This window comes from Entelurus aequoreus, linkage group LG18 (assembly GCF_033978785.1).
Source record: "Entelurus aequoreus isolate RoL-2023_Sb linkage group LG18, RoL_Eaeq_v1.1, whole genome shotgun sequence".
In the NCBI taxonomy this organism is placed as follows: Eukaryota; Metazoa; Chordata; class Actinopteri; order Syngnathiformes; family Syngnathidae; genus Entelurus; species Entelurus aequoreus.
In genome coordinates this window covers 38,245,264-38,260,596 of record NC_084748.1, presented here as the reverse complement: position 1 = coordinate 38,260,596, position 15,333 = coordinate 38,245,264, and the positions used below count along the sequence as shown (strand labels likewise).

At 38.6% G+C, this 15,333-nt stretch overlaps 1 protein-coding gene across 1 annotated transcript in view; it reads left to right on the top strand.

The window, feature by feature from the left end:
• tapt1b (transmembrane anterior posterior transformation 1b) overlaps positions 1-15,333 on the top strand; it is a 24,486-nt gene extending 9,153 nt beyond the window's left edge. The window contains exons 7-14 of the mRNA XM_062027134.1: positions 2,134-2,203; positions 2,360-2,440; positions 4,854-4,963; positions 7,407-7,466; positions 7,779-7,847; positions 7,924-8,000; positions 8,090-8,262; positions 10,355-15,333. Coding sequence (XP_061883118.1) covers positions 2,134-2,203; positions 2,360-2,440; positions 4,854-4,963; positions 7,407-7,466; positions 7,779-7,847; positions 7,924-8,000; positions 8,090-8,262; positions 10,355-10,617 — 903 coding nt within the window. The 3' untranslated portion in view covers positions 10,618-15,333. The remainder of the gene's footprint in view (positions 1-2,133; positions 2,204-2,359; positions 2,441-4,853; positions 4,964-7,406; positions 7,467-7,778; positions 7,848-7,923; positions 8,001-8,089; positions 8,263-10,354) is intronic.

Genomic DNA, 15,333 nt, shown 5'->3' with positions numbered 1-15,333 from the left:
AGCCATGAATCTAAACGTTGTTCATCTGTGACATTCAATTTATACCCGGAGATGGAGACAAACACACTATATCAGGCAGCAACTTTTCCTTTTAACCCTTTGAGTTTATTAAAATGAATTCTTCATCTGTTGTAAAGATATGGACATCCTATCATTCATCATCGCAGTGAGAGCAGACATTATACAGCAAGCGATGGTTTTATTATGTTCATAGTTTGTATTTCTAGTTTAGCACTTAGCTATACTGCCACATGATGCTAGCTTCTCTAAAGCTGGATCTGTTTAGCACACAGCTTCTACAAGTTGTAGCACATCCTTCTTATATTCAAGCTAAAAATATAAGGTTCAGGATCATAATTTTCCCCAAAGTAATCATTGTTATTTCCCACAACGTCTGCATGATTAAAATTGTTGTTGATGGGGAAGGGATCTGTGGTTCTCACCTCTACATCATCAGGAGACGGCGTGGCGCGGTTGGGAGAGTGGCCGTGCCAGCAACCTGAGGGTTCCTGGTTCGATCCCCACCTACTACCAACCTCGTTGTGTCCTTGATGCATGGCAGGGTTTCCCACACATTCATTTATTTGTGGCGGCCCGCCACGAAAGAATTACGTGCGCCACAAATAAAAAATTTAAAAAATATATATATTATTATTTTTTTAATTTAATTTTATTTATTTTTTGTCCTCTCCAGCTTCTCAGGCAAATCATATAGTTGATGTAGATGCCCATATCGACTGTTCAGATTTACTTTACAAAAGAGAAGTGTAGGATACTTCTCTTGTTGCCTTATTTGTATTTGACTTTATTAAATGTATTTATATTAGAAACACAACATGTGTATATAACAAAGGGTGCAAAGTCTGCAGGCAGTAGGAAACACATGGTTAAGTGTAGGGAGTAAAACTGATGGCAGTCTAAAGTTCAAGATTTTTGGAGCTCTTTGTTCAGTGGATCAGATGTTTGATGAAGCTCTGTGTCTATCTACCACCACTACTGTTTTCTGTTTATTTGTTACTGACTGTGGCAGGACACCTCTGCCTCTGTTTCACTTTATGTTGCTGGTAAATAATATGGTTGTAGTAGTAGGCTAAAGTTAAATTATTTAGTATGCACTAATTAAAGGGGCAGAGCTTTGAGACATTTTAGCTTTTATATTTTATAAGATATATTTTTTGTAAGAACCACAATTAATAAATATATTTCAGTGAATAACTTATTGTTCAAATCTACATTCAAATATGTACATAAAGTGTTGTAATCATATTGTAAAATGGATGGATGGATGGATGGACGTTTAAAACAAAACTGTTATTAATAATTAGTAAGTATACATTTTTTTAGCCTTTTTAGAGAAAATCAAATCATTGTAGTAAATTATGCAAATTACTCGATGATGTCATGGTGATCTCGCCCATAGCCACGCCCCCACCACCACAGGTATCTTGACAGTTTATGGGAAACGCTGCATGGCAGCTCCCGCCATCATTGTGTGAATGCGGAAATAGTGTCAAAGCGCTTTGAGTACCTTGAAGGTAGAAAAGCGCTATACAAGTATAACCCATTTATCACGGATCTCGCTTGCTAATTATCTCTCAAAATGGCACGGGAATCTACCTGAGATGATACTATTTTGATCATATCTACTTATTCACAAATTTTGTAAGTCTTTTGCTGTTATAAATCAGATAAGTTGAATTTAAGTGGTATGCAATTGTTTTTTGACACAATAATTAATTAAATATTAAGCCCATGACACAGTTGAATGATGCTAACTTTTGTGCTCACGTATGCATACCTGTTGTGTAGCTGCTTTCCCCTAATAGCCAATAGCCTACCATGTTTACCTTTTTTAAATGACTTAACTATACCACAAGAAACGACCAACCTTGTGTGCTTATTGGTGGACTTCTAGATGTTAAGCTTCAAGATGTTAAGCTTTGCACAAGTAAACGCGCTGCCGGATTGGGTGTATCGGAGGGCTTACATTGGACATTTTCGATGCAAGCCAATACTTTTTTTTTTGCAGTTATCAGGCCGATATCCAAATCGAATCGAGACACTCCATATGAAATGTGCAGTTGTACCTAAAGTTATGTCCCGTTTGTCCATGTGATTTTTGTCTCCTTGCAGTTTGTGGAGATCAAAGGAAGCGTCTTCAAAAAGTTTGAGAAGAACAACCTTTTCCAGATGTCAAACAGCGGTAAGTGAGCAAAAGATACAAAACGGGGTCGGGGAGGTTACAGACACGTATTACTCTCCTAACTTTAGCTGAAGGTAAATTTCAGAAATCACATGCGCGCACACACAAGTGCAAAGTAGGTTAATCCAGGATTGATTTTTGTTTTGTTTTCCACAGATATAAAAGAGAGGTTCACGAACTACATCCTCCTGCTCATCGTCTGCCTGAGAAACATGGAGCAGTTCTCCTGGAACCCTGGTAAATACAGTAGGCAGAGACGCAACTTAATCCGTATTAAATTGGCTAATTAAATGCCAAAAGTGCTGTAAAAAGACTAAGCTCTTTGTGTACCAAACGTACACAATTTGCACAAAACTATTGGGACCGGCCTATTAATCAATCAGGCTTTGGACTGAATTTGTCATCTTTATCAGGACATTTTGGACAATCGCATGCATCCTTCGAACAGTTTGGGAGGAGGTCCATAACGGCCTGCTTGGGTGAAATTGGACGTACTAGAAAAGAGATACCCTGGCATTTACTGGTGACCACTCTGACTTGTCCAGGCAGTTTTCTTCCGTTTTCAATTCCTGTAGTTGATAAGCCAAGTGTCCCAATAGTTTTGTTCATATACAGTCCCAGGATTATGCTGGCCGACTGGGGCAAACGCGCAGAAAACGTCCAAACCACACGCAAACTGCCAAAACGCATACAACTTCACAAAAAACAGCACACAAGTGCGGCGCAAATGCCCAAAACACACATAAATCCCCAAAAGACAACGTTAGTATACAATGAAACTGAAAGTTAGCATGCCACAAGGAAGTACCCGTAGGTACGAATACATAGATGCTGCTGTCTGCTGGAACGATGCGTCTAAGCGGCCATCATCTTGAGCAGGAGGAAGCCGTGTGTATTTACTGCATTAGTGAACTGAGACAAAGGTCTGTCAAAGACTCAAATGTTGGGTCCAGTTAATTGCACAACAGTCTGATCTGTCTGACGAAACCCCGCTCAAGATGGTGGCCGTGTTGACGCGCCTGACAAGCCTGAAGGCGGAATCTACGTATTCATATCTGAGTAAGCCGTACCAGTGGTGCTAGGTCTGAGAGGGATATACAAATATCAATCAATCAATCAATGTTTATTTATATAGCCCTAAATCGCAAGTGTCTCAAAGGGCTGCACAAGCCACAACGACATCCTCGGTACAAGGAAAACTCACCCCAGTGGGACGTCGATGTGAATGACTATGAGAAACCTTGGAGAGGACCGCATATGTGGGTAACCCCCCCTCTAGGGGAGACCGAAAGCAATGGATGTCGAGTGGGTCTGACATAGTATTGTGAAAGTCCAGTCCATAGTGGATCTAACATAATAGTGAGAGTCCAGTCCATAGTGTGGCCAGCAGGAAACCATACCGAGCGGAGACGTGTCAGCAGCGCAGAGATGTCCCCAACCGTTGCACAGGCGAGCGGTCCACCCCGGGTCCCGACTCTGGACAGCCGCACTTCATCCATGGCCACCGGACCTGTGTGTCCCCCCCTCCTCCACAATAGAGAGGGGGGCAGAGGAGAAAAGAAAAGAAACGGCAGATCAACTAGTCTAAAAAGGGGGTCTATTTAAAGGCTAAAGTATACAAATGAGTTTTAAGATGGGACTTAAATGCTTCTACTGAGGTAGCATCTCTAACTGTTACTGGGAGGGCATTCCATAGTATTGGAGCCCGAATAGAAAACGCTCTATAGCCCGCTGATTTTTTTGGGGCTCTGGGAATTACTAATGAGCCGGAGTTCTTTGAACGCAGATTTCTTGCCGGGACATATGGTACAATACAATCAGCAAGATAGGATGGAGCTAGACCGTGTAGTATTTTATACATAAGTAGTAAAACCTTAAAGTCGCATCTTAAGTGCACAGGAAGCCAGTGCAGGTGAGCCAGTATAGGCGTAATATGATCAAACTTTCTTGTTCTTGTCAAAAGTCTAGCAGCCGCATTTTGTGCCAACTGTAATCTTTTAATGCTAGACATAGGGAGACCCGAAAATAATATGTTACAGTAATCGAGACGTAACGAACGCATGAATAATGATCTCAGTGTCGCTAGTGGACAAAATGGAATGAATTTTAGCGATATTACGGAGATGAAAAAAGGCCAATTTTTTAACACTCTTAATGTGTGACTCAAACGAGAGAGTTGGGTCGAAGATAATACCCAGATTCTTTACCGATTCGCCTTTGGTTGTCAAATGTTAAGGTGGTATTATTAAATAGATGTCGGTGTCTAGCAGGACCGATAATCAGCATTTCCGTTTTCTTGGCCTTGAGTTGCAAAAAGTTAGCGGACATACATAAGCGGAATGCCCAGAATAAAGTTTTTGGAGTGAAAAAGTACATATTCTGTCTTTGTTAAACTTTTTTCAAACAATATTATTGAGCTACCGATTTATTGAGTTGTGTTTTCCCTTTATTGGATGTGTGTTAGGGGTTTGTGTGTGTTTTTTACGGTGCTGTGTGTTTTGCCTCTGTCGGCCACCGTACAGGACAGAGCAGTTGAAATCCACTTTAAAAAATGTTTAAAAAATCCAGAAATATGTAGGCTCAAATAGGCAGATATCTCCCTTGACTGATTTGATTTGAAGTATTTGAAATGCATCTCTCTTTTTGTCAGATCACTTGTGGGTGCTATTTCCCGACGTCGCCATGGTGATCGCCTCTGAGGTGACTGTCGACATCGTCAAGCACGCGTTCATCACCAAATTCAACGACATCAGTGCTGACGTGAGTCTCTCCCGCATGCTTCCAGCATATCTGTCTGGTGATGTTGGGAAACAAATACAACTCATACTAATACAACTGAGTACTAAGCAACAGTGTTTGTATGGGAGATCACTCACAGTGAGATTTTCTCAAATTCAATTGATTGTGTTATCTTGTCGTATCAAATAACTTTGTTCAAAATGATTGTGTTCAGACAAATCTTTTTTTTGTGAGAAAGGTTTTCTTACCCGCTGACAGTTTCGGCTGACACTTCAGCCTTCGTCAAAGCTTTCGTACACAAAAGATTTGTCTGAACACAAGAATTTTGAACATAGTGAGATTTTCTTTAAAGCTGATGATTAGGCATTAGGAGTTAGATATCTCTTCGACACAAAAACACAAAAAAGTCAAAGCCAAACATGTTTAAATTCACCTGCTCCACCTTACGACACTATACTACTTTGTCCTAACGCAACATGTGGAGGCGCACCCTCACTTGGGATATGTATTGATTGCGGTACTTTTTTGGCACCGACCAAAACCTGCCAGCCCTACCGAGCACTGATTCACGTCGAATCCAGTGGTGCCATGTTACAGTGCCAACTCATCCGGTTCTTCGCACTTCGGCACTTGGCGATCACCGCAGCAGCACATAGAGCAGACTCAGCCAGTCTCCCTCTAGATACATTTGCAATTTTAAATACTGACAAAGCAATTGACTCAAAAATGCTTTACAACAGTCACAGTGAGAGTTAGGGATGGGTGCAACTAAGGCTCCATTTTCCAAAAAACACGGTAGCTTGATGCTAATATACATTGGCCTTGCTATTGACGTGCTACTGATTAATTTTGTAAGCCGTTAATAAACTATAACTAAGATGTACGTTATAATCAAGCAGGTGGTGCATAACAGCTACAATACTTACTGTATTACAGTACTACAGTCTTACAGTAGTGGTATACTTACAGTTAGAGATGTCCGATAATATCAGGCTGCCGATAAATGCTTTAAAATGTAATATCGGAAATTATCAGTATCGGTTTCAAAAAGTAAAATGTATGACTTTTTAAAACGCCGCTGTACGGAGTGGTACATGGACGTAGGGAGAAGTACAGAGCGCCAATAAACCTTAAAGGCTCTGCGTTTGCATGCCGGCCCAATCACATAATATCTACGGCTTTTCACTCACACAAGTGAATGCAAGTCATACTTGGTCAACAGCCATACAGGTCACACTGAGGGTGGCCGTATAAACAACTTTAACACTGTTACAAATATGCGCCACACTGTGAACCCACAACAAACAAGAATGACAAACACATTTCGGGAGAACATCCGCACCGTAACACAACCTAAACACAACAGAACAAATACCCAGAACCCCTTGCAGCACTAACTCTTCCGGGACGCTACAATATACACCCCCGCTACCCACCCCCCACCTCAACCCCACCCCCCAACCCCGCCCACCTCAACCTCCTCATGCTCTCTCAGGGAGAGCATGTCCCAAATTCCAAGCTGCAGTTTTGAGACATGTTAAAAAAAAATATAGCACTTTGTGACTTCAATAATAAATATTGCAGTGCCATGTTGGCATTTTTTTCCATAACTTGAGTTGATTTATTTTGGAAAACCTTGTTACATTGTTTAATGCATCCAGCGGGGCATCACAACAAAATTAGGCATAATATTGTGTTAATTCCATGACTGTATATACCGGTATCGGTTGATATCGGAATCGGTAATTAAGAGTTGGATAATGTCTGAATATTGGATATCGGCAAAAAAGCCATTATCGGACACATCTACTTACAGTATAACACTTTTTAGGGCACAACAAAAAAAACACACCATTAACTATACACTACTGCCATGTCTTGGACTTGCAACTGTAATTGCAACTTAATGTCATACTTGCAAACGAGAACGATACAACCACTGGACACCAGTTCTCATAGTCAGCTCATTTTTAAATGTTGCAATAAAAAAAAAAGGTATTTATTGTCCAACAATTATTATTTATAAACACACACAAAAGTACTGAAAATTAGTAACACTGAGTACCAATATTGACTCCCAGGTACTGGGATTTGGTACCATTTCAGTTCCAATGTGAACAGCACCCATCCCTAACTCTCACTGTGACCATTACCGACCTTTCCTGCCCAGCATTCACACTTTCTGTGTCTCCGATAGAAAGAAGCATGGTTATGCAATGGAACCCAGTACCACAGGAAGGGATTAACCCCTTTATCTCCAACACTGTCAAAGCTAATCGCTAAAACTTTGCCGACGGGAAGTTAGTCCCTATGGTGAATCACCTCTCATTCCGACAGAAATAAATACGTTTTTTACTTTTTCTACATTATTATTATTCGTTATGTGACATTCAGTATATTTTCTCTATATTTGTCACACACTTGAGTTCTGATTTGTTCCCCTTTTTTGTATTTCATGCCGCAGGTGTACGGAGAGTACCGAGCCAGTCTCGCCTTTGACCTCGTCAGCAGTCGGCAGAAAAATGTACATACCAAAAGTCATCAAGTAGACGGACCCTGTGTGTTGGTCTTTTAATAACATTGTGGGGGCGTGGCTCGGTTGGTAGAGCGGCCGTGCCAGCAACTTGAGGGTTCCAGGTTCGATCCCCGCTTCCACCATCCAAGTCACTGCCGTTGTGTGCTTGGGCAAGATACTTAATCCACCTGCTCTCAGTGCCACCCACACTGGTTGAAGTGTAACTTAGATAATGGGTTTCACTATGTAAAGCGCTTTGAGTCACTAGAGAAAAGCGCTATATAAATATACTTCAATTCACTTGTGCGTGTGTGTGTGTAGGCCTACACAGACTACAGCGACTCTGTCTCCAGAAGAATGGGCTTCATTCCTCTTCCTTTAGCACTGCTGGTTGGTATCCCTGTCTTTTTGAAAACATGTGTTTGTGTATTTCCTGTCATGTGACGCCTCTGTTTCTTTCCCCCAGCTGATCCGAGTGGTCAGCAGCTCAGTGAAGATCCAGGGTTCGCTCTCCTTCATATGTGTGCTGCTCTTTTATTTGGGGTAAATACATTTCAACCTACAGGAGCACTTTTTTAAAATTTCAATTTGAGTTGTTAATTCACCTGAAGACATTTTGTTTTTTTGAGCAGGCTGATCACCCTGAAAGTGCTCAACAGCATAGTTCTGCTCGGCACATCTTGCATGTTTGTCAAAGAGGCCAACATGGAGGAGAAGCTCTTCGACCCGCCGCCTTCTGCCGTCTCCAGCCGCGTCAACTCCAAGGCTAATCGAACCAAAGCAGCGCATACTGCGCCCCAGCAAGGTAGCACAGACAAAGCTCCATTCATCACTTTACCTGTTATTATAATAATAATAATAGTAATAATAATAACAATAATAATAATAATGATAATAGTGATACCAATAATAGTAACAATGTTATAATATTATTTAAAAAGTATGCTATAATATTCCAAATAATGATGTTATGATAATTAAAACAATAATGTTAATATATTACATTTTTTAATAACAATTGTATATTATTAAAAGTTTAAATACATTTTTTATAATATTAACATTTTAAATAATGATTTTATAATATTAAAATTGAAAATAATAATTTAGTAGGATTTGTACAAAAAATCATTCTTGTTTTCTAAAAATAATAATTGTAATTTATTTATTCATTAATTGTAATAATTGTCTTTATTAGTTACTTTGAAAAATAAACTTTGCTAGTTTGTAGGATTATACAAACAAATATTTACATGAGCCAAAAACATTTCCCAATCACTTTTTAATTGATGGCAAAATATCAGATTTTCATTGCCATGTATAATGTAAAGGGTGTGTGTTTTTGTTTGTTTACTAAATATGTGCAAAAAAAGAAAATAAGGTTCACGTGTAGTACAAATACTTGTATATTTTTTAGTTTCTAAGATTAAAATTCAAATTAAAAATGCTTAAACGTTTTCCTTTAAAACGACGTCGAATGAAAACAGACAAATGTGTAAATTCAATACGTGTAAATATTACAATACAGTACAAATGTAGTACATGTTTATATATACAGTATATGTGCGTGTGTGTGTATAAGTGTATGTGTATGTATATATGTATACTATATATATAAATGTGTGTGTGTGCGCGCGTGTGTGTGTGTGTGTGTGTGTGTATATATATATACATATATATATTTATATGTATGTATATGTATGTGTGTGTGTATATATATATATATATATATTTATATGAATATATATATATATACATATATATATATACACACATATATACATACATGTGTATATATGTATATGTATTTATGTATGTATGTGTATATACATATATATATATGTGTGTGTATATATATATATATATATATATATATATATATATATATATATATATATATATATATATATTTACATATGTGTATATATATATATATGTATGTATACATACACACATACTGTACACATATACACATATATATACACATATATATATGTATATATATGTGTGTGTATGTATGTACAGTATGTATTTGTATATATATATATATATATATATATATATATATATATATATATATATATATATATGTCTTAACTAGATTTTTCAAAAAATAGTGCTCGATACCGTGGTAGAGCGTAATATGTATGTGTGGGTAAAAAATCACAAGACTATTTCATCTCTACAGGCCTGTTTCATGAGGGGTTTACCTCAAACCTGAGGATTGAGGTAAACCCCTCATGAAACAGGCCTGTAGAGATGAAATAGTCTTGTGATTTTTTTCCCACACATACATATATATATATATATATATATATATATATATATATATATATATATATATATATATATATATATATATATATATATATATATATATATATATATATATATATATATATATAATATATACATATATAATGCATACATATATATATATACACTTACAGTGGGTAGTGCCAACAACAAATGTAAACTAAAATGTAAAATACTCAACAAAGGAGGACAATATATGACATTTTTAGAGCAGCATAGAAGTGCATCTGAATACATTAGAATACTGTATTGTGCGAAAGTTTTACTTTTTTTTTGTTAAAGTACCAATGATTGTCACACACACACTAGGTGTGGTGAAATTTGTCCTCTGCATTTGACCCATCCCCTTGATCACCCCTTGGGAGGTGAGGGGAGCAGTGGGCAGCAGCGTAGCCGCGCCCGGGATTTCTGTAGTACAATCAAAAACATATACAGACAACACAGAGAAATATTGTAAGAAGGTATTTATAATTTCAATGATTGTAGCTTATATCCTAGTAATAGCTTTTGTTTAATTTCTATCAAGGCTCAAGGTTTTTAAACGGCACAATTTTGCACCTCGCTTTCACCCTTTCCTACAGAACCTGCCACAGACAAAGGAGGAATACCCCTGGCGTCGGTCAGCCCTCAGCCAGCACACGTGCCAGAAATCCCCACCCCCACCGCGCTCCCTAAGAGTGACTCTGACGCTTTCCTCACCACCCCCGACGACGGGGAGGACGACGTCATTAAAATCATCAACACCGACACAGGGCTGGACGAGGACGTGCTCGCGCGTAGAACGCCCAAAAAGGACTTGCTGGAGATAGACCGTTTCACCATATGCGGAAACCGCATCGACTGAACGCCACCGGGGGGGCCGGGGGTGGGGTCGTTGACCTTGAGGCGCACTGCGGATCAGGGTCCCACACACACAGCTGACACAATCAGTATTTATTAATTTATTACTGACAAAAACCAGCCAAGGCATTCAGCTGTTACTATAAGATGTCCTACCAAAGGACCACGGGCTCGTAGGGCCCGTTTGCCACACGACCACAGGAGCGCGTGGAGTGTCAAGCATCTCGTCGAGAGAAAATGTGAAAATATGCCGAGTGGGTTTGCTGTGCTTTATTACAGCTGCACTGTGTTTGCTCAAACACAATCCACAGATGTCAGCCAGGTACAAAACTTGTTTTTTTTTCAACTTTGGAAAATTCTTACATTTTAAAGGATTTTTATGGGAGTGAAAAAAAAAATCTCTGTTTTTATGGAAAATGTGAGGTGATAGACTCCCAGCTGGAATCTTCACGCCGTTACAAGGCTGTCATTTTGAAAGCAGTTACTGAGTCGCTGAAGATGACTGCACTGACAACAAACACAGGTGTAAATGTAGCCAAACACCTTTTTAGATCGAATTATGTAGGGTTTATTCTTCTTTAAAAAATACCTGCACTCAATTACCATGGCAGCGTTTTTTTAAGTTATCAAATTACTGTAATCGCTTGTTTTTTTTGAACTTTTGTTTTTTAACTTGCACTCAGTAACTTAATCTTTGCAGCTAAAATCTTTATGATTCAAATAGTGTGTTGCACATTTTTTTTTACATCCTCATTCTTATTTGTCATGCTTTAATATTGGGGTCTATTTAGAGCAGAGGTGTCCAAATTCTGACCCGGGGACCATTACCAGCCTGCAGCTCTAAATAAAAAAAAAACGGAAATCTAAAGTTTAATTTAAAAAGGAAGAATAAGGCTCTTCTATAATATTTTTTTTAACACAAAGCTGAAAAGGAGGCAATTTTTTCAGCATATTGTGAGACACATTAGCTCGCTTTTTAAGTTTTTTTTAATAAACGGTATAGAATATCAAAATGGCCACTGCATATTTTAAACATTGTGCAGGGGAACATTTTGAAAACCCCTCTTTTAGAGTACCGTAGATCCCGCTACTTGCCAGGGTTTCCTCCCGAACACAAAAAATAGACCCACCCTCAAAATTCTAAATGTCTAAAAAAAAAAAACGGGTAATATTCCTCTCACTCTTTTTAACTTTGTGATGCATCATGGTCACTACATTGGACACCAATTCAAAAGCTGATCTTTCCCCTATATGCATGAAGTTAAAAGTCAAAGTTGCCATACCCTGCCACCTGTTGGTCAGCTGTTCTAAATGCAAAAAAACGGACATTCAGAAGTGCAAAACGGGAGGAATATCTGTCCATTCCTCTTTTTCTAAGAAAGCCATGCAGGTACAAAAGTATAGGAACATCAAGAAACGAATAAGAGTTAACATTTCCAAGCTTTGATTTTGTGTTATGAGGAAATTGTGATGAATTTTTGGTCCACTAAATTGGACATCATGCATCACTGGCTATATTTTGAATGCCATGCATAGTATTGCTGTGAGTTTTGAAGATTCTTAACGTGCAGTAACTTTCTGGCTGCGAATCAATTAATGAATGCTATTAGAATGTTAATGTAGTTTTTATTAGAATATAGGAAACAACATTTGTAGTCGGGTTGTTTTGCAATATATTTAACAATATTGAAATATGTGAACATATTTTTAAAGTTAATTAAAAATATTTTATACTGTTTACAAAATTGTATTTCTTTTTTTTTTTTTTTTAGGAAAGTATTTCATCAATTAAACGCATGTTGTCCACCCCAGTGGACATTTTTCAACTCCTTGTTAATTGTATGTTTTTAATATTTTTTTTAATGTTTTCCATGCCAAGAGATTAATGGTAAAAGGCAAGGCAAGTTTATTTATAGAACACAATTCAAAGTACTTTACAGAAAATTACAAGAAGGCCAAAAATGAAAATACAATAATCATAATTAGAATTAAAATCACCAAGTAAAGTCATTATAAAAACAATTACGATTCACATCAAAGAGTGCAGATAAACTACTTTCAGTTGTCATATGCACAATTAAATAAAAGGGTTTTTAGCTTATCTTCTGGAGGACTATTTCAGATTTGAAGCGCAGTCTCACTATGTTCGATCCTCACTCTAGGCACCAGCAGGAGACCACTCCCTGAGGTTCTCAGAGCTGGAGATGGTTCATATGGTTCTAACATGTTAGAGATGTACTTTGGCACAAGACCATGAACATACTTGTACACAAGCAGAGCTGTTTCAGAGTCTGTTCTCTGAGTAACAGGAAACCATTGCAGTGGCCAAAGAGGAACTGGACTAATATGGTCGTATTTCCTGGTTCTTGTCAGGACTCGAGCAGCAGCATGGATGTACTGTAAGTCTGATTTCGACACTATTCCTCTGATTTTGGCAATGTTTTTATGTGGTCAAAAGCTGCTGATGTTATTGACTTAACGTGGCTTTTAAAGTTCAAGTCTATGTCCATTATTACCCCGAGATTTCTAACTTGATTAGTAGGTTTCAGTGAGAGAGTTTCAAGGTGACTAATAATAGTATCTTTTTGCTTCTTTGCGCCAAAGACAATTGGTTCACTTTTGTCTGAATTGAGCGGAAGAAAATGGTTTTGCATCCACACACTGGTCTGTTCTATGCAGCGACAAAGTGAATCAACCTGCCGTCAGTGACACGTAGATCTGAGTGTCATCTGCATAGCTGCGGTATAGGACACATTTAAGCTAAGTATTAGCTGGCCTATTGGCAGCATGTACAAGTTGGAACAATAGGGGTCCTAAAGTTGAGCCCTGAGGAACCCCACAGGTCATAGCCATTTCCAAAGTTACCAATTTCATCAAGAATGTCCTGTGATCGCGATAGGACTTGAACCAGTCAAGAACAGGCAGCATGTACAGGCTGGAACAATAGTGGTTCTAAAGTTGAGCCCTGAGGAACCCCACAGGTCATAGCCATTTCCAAAGTTACCAATTTCATCAAGAATGTCCTGTGATCGAGATAGGACTTGAACCAGTCAAGAACAGGCAGCATGTACAGGCTGGAACAATAGTGGTTCTAAAGTTGAGCCCTGAGGAACCCCACAGGTCATAGCCATTTCCAAAGTTACCAATTTCATCAAGAATGTCCTGTGATCGAGATAGGACTTGAACCAGTCAAGAACAGGCAGCATGTACAGGCTGGAACAATAGTGGTTCTAAAGTTGAGCCCTGAGGAACCCCACAGGTCATAGCCATTTCCAAAGTTACCAATTTCATCAAGAATGTCCTGTGATCGCGATAGGACTTGAACCAGTCAAGAACAGGCAGCATGTACAGGCTGGAGCAATAGTGGTTCTAAAGTTGAGCCCTGAGGAACCCCACAGTTACCAATTTCATCAAGAATGTCCTGTGATTGCGATAGGACTTGAACCAGTCAAGAACAACCGGATATTCCCACCCAGTTTTCTAACCCCTGTAAAACGATAGAATGGTCAACTGTGTCAAAGGCAGCACTCAGATCCGGCAGAACCAAGACTGAGAACTTTCCTGCGTCTGTGTTGAGGCGGATATCATTTGTCAATGTATCGCAGGGTTAAATTCAATTTTACACAACACAAAATAAATTGTAGGCGCATAATATTTTACAAAACGTGAAGTTTTCAACATCACGTCTTGTCAAAGCATCTTCCTGCTGGAAAATGAGTGAAGTGACTTGCTTGACAAATAGCACCGTCAAACCTTTTTGTTTAATTTACCAAAATAATAATTATTTACAATTTAAAACAAACCAATTAAATTTGCAAATATACAGGGAGTGAAATAGCCGTGGATCTACTGTACTTCCAATATCGTAAAGGTTCTCGGTTTTTTTTTACATTTATTTTGAAAATAATACTGCAGTTGCATTTTGGTTGTTTTGTTAAATATTGTTATGGTTTGGACTTGATTCCACTGCCCCCAAAAATAGTTAGGATGTCATCATTGTGGAGATAATTAAAGTTAAGTTAAAGTTAAAGTACCACTGATAGTCACACACACACACTAGGACTGGTGAAATTACCCTCTGTGTTTAACCCATCCCCTTGTTCCACCTCCCTGGGAGGTGAGGGGAGCAGTGAGCAGCAGCGGTGGCTGCGCCCGGGAATCATTTTGGTCATTTAACCCCCAATTCCAACCCTTGATGCTGAGTGCCAAGCAGGGAGGTAATGGGTCCCATTTTTTTTTATAGTCTTTGGTATGACTCGGCCGGGGTTTGAACTCACGACCTACCGATCTCAGGGCGGACACTCTCACCACTCTAAGCATAATCTAAGAAACTTTATTTTCATCCCTTTTCACAGTGAAGGGAAACATTTAGATTGGGTTAGATCTGATTTCAATTCTTAGTTTGAACTGGAAGGCACTCGTATATCATCTTGATGCTTGTGTAACATTGTATACCTCAATAACGCCTATACAACGTACTTATTCATGATCTCATAGGAGCACCATAAACAATGTTGATTAATTATGCCAACTGTTTTTTTTTTCTTTTCTTGATTTGCTTCTTATCATTTCTGTCGGGCTGTGTCACAGCTCTTTTTCGCCACAGAAGAAGGAGAATAAATAGTTGTTTTGTAATGCCCTTCTGGTGTGTGACGTCTGTGGGAATAGTGGAAGGTTTCATGAATGGTGGTGTGTTCTCCAGGACAAACACGACACTCTT